The 14,139-nt window shown below is 50.4% G+C and overlaps 1 protein-coding gene across 36 annotated transcripts in view; it reads right to left on the bottom strand.

Moving 5' to 3' along the window:
• ZNF618 (zinc finger protein 618) overlaps positions 1-14,139 on the bottom strand; it is a 177,688-nt gene that overhangs the window by 15,570 nt on the left and 147,979 nt on the right. For 7 of the 36 annotated variants that reach the window (XM_054502095.2, XM_063649821.1, XM_063649818.1 and 4 more), the window contains 4 exons: positions 8,402-8,641; positions 4,662-4,745; positions 2,164-2,208; positions 1,044-1,121 (listed from right to left, as the gene is read on the bottom strand). In XM_054502095.2, the coding sequence (XP_054358070.1) occupies positions 1,044-1,121; positions 2,164-2,208; positions 4,662-4,745; positions 8,402-8,641 (447 nt within the window). The remainder of the gene's footprint in view (positions 1-1,043; positions 1,122-2,163; positions 2,209-4,661; positions 4,746-8,401; positions 8,642-14,139) is intronic. The other 29 variants (XM_063649827.1, XM_063649831.1, XM_063649832.1 and 26 more) reach the window with 7 other exon arrangements.

Here is a 14,139-nt window from a genome sequence, read left to right as displayed (position 1 = left end):
AGGTTGGTCATGTGACTAATTCTCCACACTGGAATTTGAGCATTTACAGGTGTCACTTGTGGTCTGAAATGGTAAAGAAGTGTGCCTGCCCCATAGCCTCTCTCCCCATCCACAAAGAGAGAGGACGCTGAAGATCTAGAGGAGGACGGAGCCAATAGAAGAAAGAGCCTTGATCCCTGAATCACCATGTGGAAGCCACCCAACTAGGTCACGTGCATTGGGCTATAATGTGGGTGAGAAGTAAATGGTCTGTATGTTTAACCACTGAGAATTTGGAATTATTCACTTATTCCAGCAAATAGCGTCTCCCTGAGACTCGTGTTTCACCACGGTGAAACGTAATAAAAAGGCTGCCTAGAGAGCAGATGACTGCACCTGTAGCTCTAGAGCAGTGGTTCTCAAAGGGCGGTCCCTGAACCAGTAGCATCAGCACTGTCTTAAGACACCAGAAATGCAAATCCTAGTCCCCACCTCTGCAGACCTACAGAATCACAAATTCACAATGGAGCCTAGAAATCTGTGCTCAAGCAAGCCCTCCTGGTGATTCTTATGTGTCCTCAGGTTTGGGCACCAACTGCATTCTGGGACATAGGGTGTTAGTGAATGAGACTGCTCTGAGGCAGGACTTAACCCAGCTTGCCTTGGGCTGCATGTCTCTCTATCCCCACCTTCTGCCTCTGCTCACCTTGATCTCAAACCATGCTCCATTTCCACCTGCACATTTCGCTTCCAGGCTAGCTCCTACTTGGCCTTTAGGACCAGCCAAGAGGCCACCACCTCCAGGAAGTCTCGTCAACTCTGTCCCACCTCTCCGTGTTCCCACAGAGCCTGTGCTGCCTCCTCACTGCCCCCGCCTGCAGAGCACAGACCAGCCTGTGTTAATAACTGACTGACTGGGGCTCCCTGCAAGCAGGTTCCATGTCCTGTGACCATTTTCCAGGAAAGAGCGGCCTTCCCCAGGGGCCTCAGGTCAGGCCCTAACCATCTCTTCAATTTGCAGGAACTGAGGAAGGAGAGGGGGAGAGAAGCCGTATCCTGCTTACCTGCGTGGGATTGCATGTGCTCCAACAGGTTGTTGTAGAACTGGAACTGGATCCCACAGGCGCCGCAGGTATAGGGTTCTGGAGGGAGAAATGAGGCAGCCACGTGAGGGGTGGAACCAACGCAGACACCTTCTGCTGGGCTGCAGGCAGCTTTGCAAGTGAGAACCCAAACACACACTGGGTCTCTGTGCTCAGGACTCCGGGCCCAGCCTGCCTGCCTCCCCTGTCACTAGACCCATGAGGGAGAAGCTGGGTGAAGGAACGATGGAGAGAGGAAGCCATGCAGAGAGAGACCATTAGCTCAATTGAGCAGCTATTTATTGAGTGCTTACTGCGTGCCAGCCACTGTTCGGCGCACTTGAGATGGGGCTAGGGAGGACAACATCAACATCAACAGACCAACGGCCCTCTTGGGGCAGAGACTGAGTCTCATGGTGTCACAGCCCAGCTCTCTCTGTGGAACCACATGAGGTCACTATTTGCCAAGTGAACAAATGAATGAATGTATGAATGAACAAAAACCAAGGTAACAGACATAAGGGAAACAAGAAGGAAAAGGGTAAGCAGTGGAAAAAGCCACAGAGAAGCAAGAGGAAGTGGGGATCTGATGGGGAAAGGGAGGAGGAGAGGGAGGAGTGAAGGGAGGGCACGCGTAGGAATAGGCACAAGGGCGCAGGGGCCTGGATCACTCAGCTCTCTGCTCTTAGCATTCACGTCAGTGCCTGGCAGAGAAGAGGGAGAAGGAGAGAAGGAAGAGGAAAAAGAAAGAGGAGTGGGAAGAAGAGCAAGGAAAAGAAGAAAAAGGAGGGCTGCGATGGGGCTCGGAAGAGGTGTCCTGAGGCTGCCCGATGACTGTGAATGGGAAGGCCTGAGCTCCTGCCAGGGCTGGGGCAGCAGAGCCAAGGCTGCTGCTGGTCAGGGCTCTGCCCCACCCCGTCCAAACTGCTCCACCCGCCCAGGGCTGGACCTCGGCCTGCCTCCACCAGCTTCCGGGTCTGCCCGGGAGGGCGGCCCAAGGCCCATCTCACACAGCCTGGAGGCTCCAGGAGCACGTGGCTGGCTGAGTTCCTTCCCTGCCCTGCCTTGCCCTCTCCAGCCCCCCGACGGGACCATCACTTACTCTGTAGGAGAGGGAAAGGGTTGGAAATCAGGGGACTTGCAGTTTCTGCAAAAGAGAAACAGTTTAGCCATCTCTTCTAGTTCTGCTGTTCTGATAGTCATAATTTTTATTCTTAATAACCAGTGAGCCAGATGGGGCTTTCAGAGGAGCGGGGAGCATATTAGAGGAAGGCTCACAATCTGGGGTGGGGCTGCGGGGAGGCTTGACACAGAGGCCATGCCTTTCAGAGGATCAAGGTTTACTGTGGGTGCTGGGGCCACCAGGCAGGGCAAGACAAGTCACTGCCATCCCTCTGGGACACCCTTCACTCTCAAAGAGTGAGGACACATGAGTACTGGTGAGAAGACATTCTTGCATGGCAGCTCACTTCGGGACAGGGAGCTGGCAGCTACTTCTAGGTTCTGGCACCAGGGTGGGGATGTTTGATACCAAACACCAGAGCAGCCACCAAGAGCGGCTGTGCTTTGGAGGGCTCCTGCTGGCTGGCATCTCTCCCTCACTTCCTGGCACTGCCAGAGGTTGGCAAGCCTCAAATGCAGCAGGCAGCACAGCAGGGCCAGATGGTCTAGATGGGGAATCCTGGCTCCACCACTTATAATCTGGGGGACCTAAGGCAGCAATTCACCTCTCCTGAGCCTCAGTTTCCCACTCCAAAAAGTGGGGATAACAATAACATTGACCCCCATGGGGCTGTGGAAAGGAGGAAGACAGATAAGACATATAAAGCTCTGAACACACGCCAGGCACACAGTAAGCGCTCAATCAATGGCGGCTGCCAACAGCAGCAGCAGCAGCCGTGCTTGCACTATCATTCCCGATTGTGAATATTAGCTCTGGGGGCGGGGGACGCACAGGGGGTGCAGCATGGCTTGGCTGGGAGCACAGGGCACACCTGGAGACCTCGGTTCCAGCCCGGCGCTGCTACTTATTCCTGTGTGGCCTTGGGCAAGTCACTCCATCCCTTTCAGGCCCACCTCTTGGAGAGGTTGTGTGGATTACATTGTTCAAAACCTCATTCCCTTCCGCAGAGCAGTCATCAAATCACTTGGTTTACTTAAAAAATAAAAATGACCAACTATCACCACCAAAAAACCCTAACACCTGAGTATGTAATCTGTGCCAGGGACTCACTGAATGTTCACAACCACCACGGGGCTATGTGTGTTCGTCAAGCCACTTTACAGCAGAGGAGGGATTCAGAGACCAGCCAAAGTCACCAGCTAGTAAGTGGCGGAGCTGGGGTTCACATGTGGATAACAGCCCGAAGTGGAGCTCCTGTTACTAGGCAGATGCCTCCACACTCAAGTCTGGGCTCCTGGCTGTCTCAGAGGGTCCCCGACGGTTGTGATGTGTTCGTCACCTGTCCACACCCAGGCAGTGCCCAGCCCAGTGCCTGACACCTAATATGTAGTGAATTAAACTATATTAGGCACAGGCTGACACCTAATATGCAGGGAATTAAACTTCAACCATGCAAGAAAGTGAGTGGGTGCCTTCCCCTAATGTAACTACAATGAGAATCCCCTCCTGACCTGCCTCTCAGGGTACAGACCAGCTTGCTGTGTCCTGCTCGGACAGAGGCTGCTGGTGACCAGCCAGGGCAAGGCTGACCCCGGGTCTGGTGGGAGAGGCCCCTTGGCTGCTGCTCTGGACATTCTAGGGCTCTGCTGCAGTCCCGCAAGAGGCAGGCATCAGGGGGCGCCAGAGACCACCCGGAGCCTCAGTTTAAACCCACTCGAGCAAGTAGGGGCTGGAAGAGAATCTTCGTTCCAGTGGCTCCAGGGCCAAAATGAGACCAGAACTTGGGGCCTCTGGCTCTCACAGCTCTCTCTCTCTCTTTTTGAGACAGAGTCTTGCTCTGTCACCCAGACTGGAGTGCAGTGGTGCAATCCTGGCTCACTCCAACCTCTGCCTCCTGGGTTCAAGTGATTCTCCTGCCTCAGCCTCCTGAGTAACTAGGATTATAGCTACTGTATTTTAGTAGAGATGGGATTTCACCATGTTGGCTAGGTTGGTCTTGAACTCCTGACCTCAAGTGACCCACCCACCTTGGCCTCCCAAAGTGCTGGGATTACAGGTGTGAGCCACGGCGCCCGGCCTCTTAGAGCTCTCTCTACTGCACTTCCTTTGCTTCTCCTGTAAAGAAACTGGCTGAGACGTCTACCCTAAAAACATAGCAGTGGCTCTCTCAGGCCCAACCATCTGGGGTCAGCTGAGTTGATGCCGCAGGCTATGGGGAAGGGTGTTGCTCTCTCCATGGGGGAGACAGAGAGGAGGCATTGTCCATTGATGCCCAAGGCTCAGAGGAATGTCCCTGAAAGAAAAGGTCCCTCTTGCCTCTGCGGTCTCCCTCTAATTCCCTGCTCCCAGCCTCCTCCCAACAAGATCCATAATACACCACAAAGACCCCAGCCCACAGGATGCTGCTGCGGCTGCCAGTGGGGAGCGGGCGAAGCTGGCAGCTGCCGCACGGGATGGCTGTCAAGGGGCACACTCACCGCTGGAGTTCTGCGAACTGCTGTTCGTCTCTTCAAAGTGGTTTTGTGCTTTGCCTTCTACTCTCCGACTAAAAGCGCTTTCTGCTGGGTGGGGGACGGGAGACAGAAAGAAAACAATGGTGATTGGTCAGCACTAGGTCTCAAGGGAGGGGTAGGCTGGGTGAAGGCCAAGGACTCTGCTGGGCCAACCAGCTCTAGTGAGGGCTCCGGGACCTCAAGCCAGACCTCCCCAGGACCCTCTGAGTGGCCTAGTCCCTTGGCAGGGCCCCAAGAGACCCTCCTGGCAGTGCCCAGGATGCCCAGGCACGGGGGCTGGGGGGAGTGTCATGGCCAAAAACACACAGATGAAATCCAGCTGGAGAGCAGATGGCAAATGGGCCTGAGTCTCCCATCTTTGGCTCCTGGAGAGCCACAACCGTGACAGCAGATCATTGGCTCTACCGCCCACCACTCCCTGTCAGATTCTGCTGCCACGGGCCCCACCAAAGCGCACAGATGACGACAGCATGTTCTCTGGTGATTCCAGTTCCATCAGCTAAGTGGTCCCTGGTGACAGGGAGGGCCTCCTGCAAGATGGCATGACAGGGAGAGCGGGGGCAGCCCCACACCCCCAGAGGCCAAACCCAGGCAAAGTCTGGTCGGTGTTCCCCCAGCGGACGGGATGGGTTCCCCCTGAGTGACTACTGGGGTGTCTCTGCTTACAGGCTGCCATCTACCTGAGGGGCCCACCCTCTCCCAAGTGCTCTCTGGAAACCCTGCAATGCAGAGATAGGGTCCAACCAGGTGGAAAACCATGAATTTATCCCCCACCCCCACCTGCAGAAGGTATTGAAACGGATGATCCGAGCTGGAAGACAGCCCAGCTTTTCCAAGGTGCTCTGGGCATGAGGCGGATGCTGGACAATCCAAGAGATAAAGACCTCAGGGAACCAGTCAATTTGGGATGTGCAGCTGACCCAGTCCATTTTTTAAGGAGAAACAACTTGCCCAAAGATATCAAAGGCTCCGAGAAGTGTGCCCGGAAACAGACCCATTTAGGTTTACTTAACCTAGCCTTCCCCAAACATAAGAGGGGTTCCCACAGAACCCCATTTTTAAAACATTAGGTTCTGAAATATCTCAGAAAATTGGTGATCTTGAGAATGCACTTCGGGAAATGCCACTCTCACCTGGTCCACCCTGCTCTGGAAGAGCAAGTGCTTAGTTTGTGGGCGCCAGGGTTGCGGATGGTCACGGGGACGATGGGAAAGGAAGCCAGAGGCAGTGCCTGCAGAACCTGCCCAATTCCCACCTCCCCCCGGCCCCTGTCATCCCACTGTAACAACGTCTCCTGACACAGGCTCCTTCCTGCAGAGGCTGCAGCTAACATTACAAGGACGACCCTCCCTTCAAAATGTGTCTGTGAAATGCCTGGGCTGAGGGTCCCAGGGAGCATCTACAAATTGGCACAGAAGGCCCCTCTGTTCTTGGTCTAGGGAAAGGGGTCGGGGGCTCTCATTCGCTGAGCACCTCCTATGTACCAGGCACTGGACCAGATACTTTACATCCAAGTTCCCTCTAATTCTCCCAAGAGCCCTGTGAGGGCTGCACTGTCATTCCCGTTTCACAGGTGAAAAAACAGTGGAAAGAGTGAGATTGTCAAGTTACTGGGGTTGGATGTGCTCCTAACCCTCCAAGATGGCAGAATCAGACTTCACTTTAGGGGCAGGTGCTTCCTTTTGAAAAAGGCCTGGGGTAGAGAGGTGACTGCCTACTCCATCTTCATCCTTGTGTACGTTGGGTGACTGGTACTCATATATGGAGGACTTCTAACCAGCATGCTGGTAGAACTTACCACAATTGAGGCTGCAAACTCTTACATTGCTCAGCTGATAATGCACATTTTGAATAGCTTTCCTTGCCACAAGTACCTCTGGCTGAAAAATCAACCTGCAGTACCAGAGGTGAAATCCCATACAGGGACATGCCCATATACACACAAAGGGCCACTTATTCCAGGATGAGGAGGTGACTGACAGTTTCTTCCTCAACCACATACTGTCTTACCTCCCATGCAGGCTCCTGCTCCCAACCGGATGCACTCTGACCTGCCCAGCTTATCAATCCAGAGGTGAGTCCCACCCACAAGTCTTCCAAGGCACATGAAGACAGCCTAAGGCCTGTCCCATAGCTTGCTGAATGCCTACTCAGAGACACTGAAGCTGGAGACCGGCCACGTACCACACCCTGTGGGCCGTCCTCTGCAGAAACCGCAGGCATAAAAACTCCCAGCCACGAAGTCCAAGAGAGAAAGCAAGATTTGAAAGCCATGATTCCATTATTTAGTGGAGCCAATATCTATCACCAATGAGACCGTGATGACCAATTTGCTTCTAACTAATTTATGCTACTGGTGAAAAACACAACGGCTACTGGCTTTTCTCAACACGGTACCTGAAAAACCATGACCTTCAAGGCTGATTGACTACTCTCCTTTTGGGAGATCTAAGCACAATAAACATATCTTCAAAGAATCATACCCTCGCCCAAAATTAGCCTCCTGAACTGAGGAGTAAAGGAAAGCATGGCTTAATCACTCAGCTGGGTTGTCAGTCACCGAATGAACCAAGTGGATCCTTTACCTGAGTTCTCACCTTGATCATCTATTTATTTAATAAATGGCTTTGGTCTCCTGAGGACAACTGAAGGGCCCACAGTCCCAGAGGCACCACATCATCACTCTGCCCTACAACCCACAAGTCCTGGCAGGTGGCCCAGGGCTGGTTCCATCCAAGCGTGAATCTAAGAATTCCTGACTGCTGGTCCTCAGCACACAGTGTGTCTGGCCAGTTTTTCTGGAGGAAATAACTTCTCGGAACTTTTTACTGTCTGTTTACCCCTCTGGAGCCAGAGTCCTTTGCAGTGTGAACTGAGGAAATGGTGGCATCCACTGATTTCCTGCTGGGCCTGTATCTCATGGAGGAGTTTCACAGGTAGTGCTACAGAGTGGGAGGGCAAGAGACCAGAGATCTAGGTCAACCATCCAGCTTACCCTGCTTTGTTCAGAGCAGATCCTTGTTGAAATGAAATTTTTTTAAAAATTAAGTTTTCTGAAATGTGGGAGATGCAAACTCATGCCAACAGGGTCCAGGCAGGCAACAGAAACAGACGAACTGGGTTGGATGTAAGACAGACAACAGTGTGATCACAATGAGAAATGACACCTGCCACATGGCCATTGTGTTGGGGAGGCAGTAGGGAGTGGTGGGGATGTGGAAAAGTGCAGAGCACACACTCTACTCAAGGAGGCAGCCAATCGTTGCCCTGTAGGAAAGTGGGTCCAGGACTGCCAGATCTGACTTTTCAATGTCAGGTAGAAATCAAAAGTTTTACATAAAATTTGATGTTCAGAAGCTGGAAATTAACTACAAAAAATTTTAAACCTTGTGAAGAATGTCAAAACAGGCCCCTCAGGCCACGATTTGGGAAAAAGTATTCTACTACTTAAAAAAAAAAAGTTTGCAAACCTCCTTGTACAACCCTCTGATTTAGGGTGAGAAGACTTGGCTCAGAAACGTTAGGTGGCTTGTCATGGTCACAGAGCCAGCCAGAGGCAGAGCTGGGACTCAGATTTGTCCCAGATCACTACGGGACTGCCACTCTTGCTCTTCCAAGGCAACAACAACCCCAGGCACAGCTGTGGCAGGTGGTGAGAAGGGCAGTGGGGGAGAAAGTGTGGGGGTCACATAGGCCGTTGGTACCTGCGGTTGCCTTGCTCGCCGGAGATCCCGAATTTGGAGTGCGGAACGTCTGGGTTTGGGTGGCTGGAGGGGTGCGGTGTAAGAGGGTGGCGCATCGGACCACGGAGGCCGGAGCTTTTTTCCCCGACTGGTTCGTCTGGGTCTTCGCTGCCACGAAGCGTGGAGACGGGGAGACCTCTGGATGTGAACACTCAGAGCCCGTGTCTGGATCATCCGGTGGCTCCCACCCGGGGGCAGTACCTGAGAGGGTCACGCTCTCAGTCCCTGAGGGCCCTCCCAGCCGGCGGAGTGAGTGGCCTCTTGGGCCACCAGCCCCACATTCCAGGGTTGGGACTGTCTCTGTCCAACCTCTTCTTGTGCCACAGAGAACAAGAATTCTCACTTAACTCAGAGCCAGAGAAAGTCCAGGAGTCTGGAACCTTCTGTCAGCTCACGCTTAGTTATCTGGAGGCCACCAACCAGCCTACTGTGTAGGTCACTCATAACCCTTGACCAGCCCAGTCTCTGGACTGACTGGCTCTTAGGGCATCTGAATTAGTTAACCCAGGCCCAAGTGCATCTTCTAGAATGTTGGTTTCTAAGCTCCTTTTCCTTTAAAGGAAGGCTGGCTTGGAAGTTACAATAGGAAGCAGACAGGCAGGGACATGCTGGGGCTGGGGGGAGGCAGAGGGGCCTGATAGTCCCTCCAAGGTTTTAGGGCAAGGGGCTCTGTGGCGCCTTGTGGGCACTGACTGGGAACTGTTGCTCTTAGGGGACACCTGATGCTTTAACTGAAATAAGTGTAGCAGTTCCTGGATGCTGTCTCGGGAACCCTGCATCACCATTACCCAGGCCCCCTGCCTCCCTCACCTGAAAATTCCGTAGAAGCTGGAGTCACTGAGAACCAGGGGCTGACTCTCAAGAGGTTTCCACCTCTTGTGGTCTTGGGAGAGCATCAGTCGGCCTCCTTCACCCTCCCCTGAACCCTTAGCAGTGGTGGCCAAGCCCTGAACCTGGCCACACTTCCACCATAAAAACAAAAGAGGAGGGGGCAGTGGTCTTCTCATTCAGAGATCATGCAAAATCCGCAACTCTCCCTGAGGGCAGGAAGGGGGCTAGGCAGCAAGAGGAAGCGGGGGCCCTTTGGTACTGACCAGAGGCTCATACAACCCCCAAGAATTAGTAACACCAGAGGGTACTGTCTTGACTCAGTGCCTGGCCACAGCCCTGACCTACCTAGCGAAGGACCTGGCTGTTGCTGCCCTGGCCCAGGCAGGTGGAGGCAGACCCCATTATCTCCCTGCACCTAAGACAGCGTCCGTCCTGGGCACTGTTTGCAGAGCCCAAATGAAAGGGCCCCCTGGCCCGCCACCTCTGCTCATTCCTGGCACAGATGGCGAAGCTCTGGCCCAAAGAAGCAGGATGCAAAAAGAAAAAGCCACTCTACGGTCCTTCATTTACCACGCTGGTGCATGGGGTGAGCTGTGAGGACTGGGGCTGCCTGTTCTCCCCCGTGGAGGGTCACCCACTCTTCGCCTACGGTGGTGGCCAAATGCCGGGAGCAGGGAGTTCTTTAGTCATGCCCCACTTAAACAAGCCCTCATCTGCCCACCCCCGCCCCAGAAACAAATCCCAAGGCCTCAGTCTGCGGAAAACGCTTCTGTCCCTTGTGACCTGAGCTGCCACTCTTGGGACTCTCCCTTCCTGAATCAGGAACTGAGAGGTCTGGGTAGCAAAGGACACTTGTATACCTTCTCTCCCGCTCTCTGTCTCTCTTTCTGAGCCGAGGGCCTCAGAGGCCCCTGAGTCCCACCAGGGGATTGCTCGTCTCATAATTTCCAATTTTTTTTTTTTAAGCCACAGAATGAACCGACACATTCAATGTTGCAATAGGCACCCAGAGTCCATTTCTAATATCTCTGCTGGCTTCCTGTGTGAGGCAGAGTTTGGGGACCACAGCTGGTAATTCACTGTAATGGAACTAGCCTTGAGTCTGGAGTGAGGCAAATCCACCTCTGAAGCCCAGCTCTGTAACCCTCGGCCTCCACAATCTTGGAGACTATACCTCCCCTCTCTCGGCCTTTGTTTCCCCTCCTCGACTCCACCAACACTGGGATGACCCTCTCTGCACAACCAGCCTCACGGGGACTTTATGGGAATCCAAGAAAGTCTCAGAAGCATCCTGAATGATAAACTGCTCTTCAAATGTAAGCAGCTATGACTGGTATTTTTCAGAGATTAAAAAAACCCGAGGCCCAAAGGCTTATTCTGGCCACAGACATAATAGGTTTGTTGATGGCAACACACAAAGTTAGTGCTGAGATGAGACAGGTCTCAAGTCTGCCAGCTGTGCAAGGATGCCTTTGGCACAAGGCCGTGCACTCCTCTGCTCTCCAAGGCAGTGACCCACACAGGAACAGAGTTTCTGAGCAACAGCCTGATCAAGCTGCTTTCCCTCTGAGGCCTCAGGCTCCATCCTTGCAGAATAGGAGCCCCTTTGGATTGGCCTGTTACAGAGTCTACAATTCCCGCTGTAAAGATCCTGGCATTCTGAGGGAGACAGCCCCCTCTTTCCCTGCGGCAGGGAGCTCAGGAACATGCATAAAGCACATGGTATCATAGGCCTGAGGGCATCACCTGTGTGCTCTGACCACCCTGCTTGGGACTTGCTCCCCTCTCCAGCTTCCTCAAAGGCCATTGAGCTCCTTGCCTTCTCATATCCTACAATATCCTTTCTCTTTCAAGCTCATAGCCTTTGTGCATGCTATTCCCTCTGCCTCGAACATTCTTCCCTCAAACTTGTGACTGTTGGTCCTACATACTATAAAGATCTCTTCCTTAGGGAGTCTGCCTCCCCCAAAACTCCCCACCTGGGACCATTTATTTGTCAGTCCCCTCTTGTCTTCCCTTCCAAGGACTGATCACCGTCAGTAATGACACACAGTATGACCTTTGAACAATGGCTCTCTCCCCATTAGCGTGTATGCTCCAAGAGAGCAGGAACTCTGTCAGCCTTGCCCGCCATGCACAGAGTGTCTGGCATGTTCCCTGAAACACAGTGCTCAAGAGACATTGTGGAATTCGTGTATCAATGCATGAACGGCCAGAAAATTTAAAGTCAGAACTGCTGAAGAAGAGCACATCAAAGATGGGATCCCAATGAGGGCACAAAATGGTACCATGAAGCTATCTGACATGTTATCCTCCCAGTGGTCCCAAGAGTATAAGGCAGATGGGGCTACTCAAGCTCAGAGAGGTATGGCTATCAATTCTGGGTCACAGGGTGGGTTGGGCTGGGCCAGGATCAATGTCCCAGGCTCCTGACTCATTTTACTTAACAGTGTGCTCCCTCTGTTGACCTCACAGGGAACACTGTCATGCTGGAATTCCTACCTGAGCTCTTCCTAAGCATGAAAGAGTCTCAGACAGACTGGCTGACTTCCCCTGTAGGAATCACACACGCAATATCTACACACAAGAGATATCTAAAAAATAACAGAGCACTGTGGTCTCCTTCCCAGAAGGCTGAAAATTTAACTGGACCAAAAAAATTTAGAGAATTCAAGGAGCAAAAAAATTTAGAGAATGCAAGGATTCAAGAAAAGCAACCACACAATTAAGGAAGTGGAGAGGCCAGGGGGTTTCCCCGAAACTTCCACGAGGTAGAGGAGGATGAAACTGCATTGGAGGCAAATGGAATCATGTGCTCAAAGGTTGGAGGTGGAGATGAATGGGAGAGGGGATGCAAGAGGAGTCAATCTGGGAACCCCTCCTCGTGGATCTTCATCTTAGAAAGAGAACTGGAGAACTCACACTTCTGGCCATGATGGAGTAACTGGTACAAGACTAGCCTCCTGCCATATTCAACTATAAAGCTGGACAAGGGCGGTACAGAACTGTGATTCAGCAGAGAAGACATGATGTGAGCCCCATGGTCACTCTAGCTCTCTGCCTGGGGAGCCCCTCTGGACCAGGGCAGAGAGAGGTGAAGCCCAAACATCTCAGTGAATGAAGGAGACAGTGATCTGAGTTCAGGGCTTTTGAGGTGGCTAGAATTTGCACAGCAAATTAACAAAGAAGAGAGAACTGTGCAACAAAAAAGAACTCCAGAAATGTGCAGATGGCCCCCCTGGAAATCTGGCTGAATACCAAACTATATGTGTGCAGAGTGAGTCTCTGCAAAGCCTAGCAGAAAATAGCTAATGGGGGATGGGGGTGGGGGGGCTGTGAAGTGAGTGAAGATTCAAAAGTCACACAAGAGTAGGAGATATTTTGGAGATCCCCCCGGCCAGAGAGGCGAGACCTTGCTCAATACTTCAGGCATTCAGCTAAGAAACGGCCAGAAAGGCCATGCCTTAGAAGAGCTGTTTTAACCACAGAATAAGAACTATTCTAGATCTGCCCTAACACAGCTTAAAAAACAGCTTTTGAAGTATTGAGTTGATTTATAATTAACTACCTGCCAGAACAAAACTCTTTTCAAAGGAAGACAAAATCAAGTCAACAACATAGCATTCCCAGGATGCAGCATGGAAGAAACAATTATTTTCCAGGCAACACAGGAAAATGTGACCTGTAATCAAGAGAAAAACCAGTGAACAGAAACATACAGAAATGACAGGAAAGATGAAAAATAATGAAGAGAAATAAAAATTATAAAAAGAAACCAAATGAAACTTAGATGAAAAATATGACAGCTGAAATAAAATATGATAGCTGAAAAAAAATATGATAGCTGAAAAAAATCACTTAATGGATTTTTCTAATAAAGCAGATTAGACACCACAGAAGAGAAGATCAGTGAACTTGAAGATGGGGTAATAGAATCTATTCAAACTGAAGCACAGAGGGAAAACAAGGCTGAAAAAATGAACAGAGCTTCAGTTGATCTGTAAACATTATTGATTATCAAATATCTGTGTAATTAAAGTCTCAACAAGAGAGAAAAGAGAGATTAGGAAAGAAAAACATTTGAAGAAATACTGGCTGAGAATTTTCCAAATTTGATGAAAAATGTACACTCATGATCCAAGAAGCTCAATGAATCTCAAACACGATAAACACAAATAATGAAATTGCTTAAAAACTAGTAACCCAAGAAATACTTAAAAGCATCCAGAGAAAAAAGATATACTAAATATAGATGAATAACCATCAGAATGATCTCTGACTTTTCATCAGAAACAACTTAAGCTAGAAGACAAAGGAATGACATTTTTAAACATAAAAAAAAAATTTATCAGCCTAGAATTCTATATCCAGAAAAAAAATCCTTCAAAAAAAAGGTGTGAAATAAAAACATCTTCAGTTGAGAGAATCTTTCACCAATAGACCTACAATATAAGAAATGTTAAAGGAAGTTCTTCAAGAATTAAAGAAAATGATAATAGATGGAATTCAAATGTACACAAAGGAAAGAAAAGCAAAGAAAATGGAAAATATGTAAGTAAATATAAAAGGCATTTTCTAATTTCTCAGTTACTTTAACAAATTACTGTTTAAAGCTAAAAGAGTAATTGTTGTGTTTATAACACATGTAGGCATAAATGTATGATAAAAATAGCACAAAGGACAGGAGGGCAGTAAATGGGAAGTATACCATTGTAAGGCTTTTATATTATATGTAATGTGTTATGATATAAATTCATGGTGGACTGTAACATACTAAACATGTATATTATAAATCATAGAGAAACCACTAAAGAAAAAGAGTTATGGCTAAAAAGCTAAGAAGCATTTTAAAAAAATACTTGATTAAT

Source organism: Pongo pygmaeus, chromosome 13 (genome assembly GCF_028885625.2).
Source record: "Pongo pygmaeus isolate AG05252 chromosome 13, NHGRI_mPonPyg2-v2.0_pri, whole genome shotgun sequence".
Taxonomy (NCBI): Eukaryota; Metazoa; Chordata; class Mammalia; order Primates; family Hominidae; genus Pongo; species Pongo pygmaeus.
Note: the sequence above shows the minus strand (reverse complement) of the source record. Positions and strands in the feature narration are given on the sequence as shown.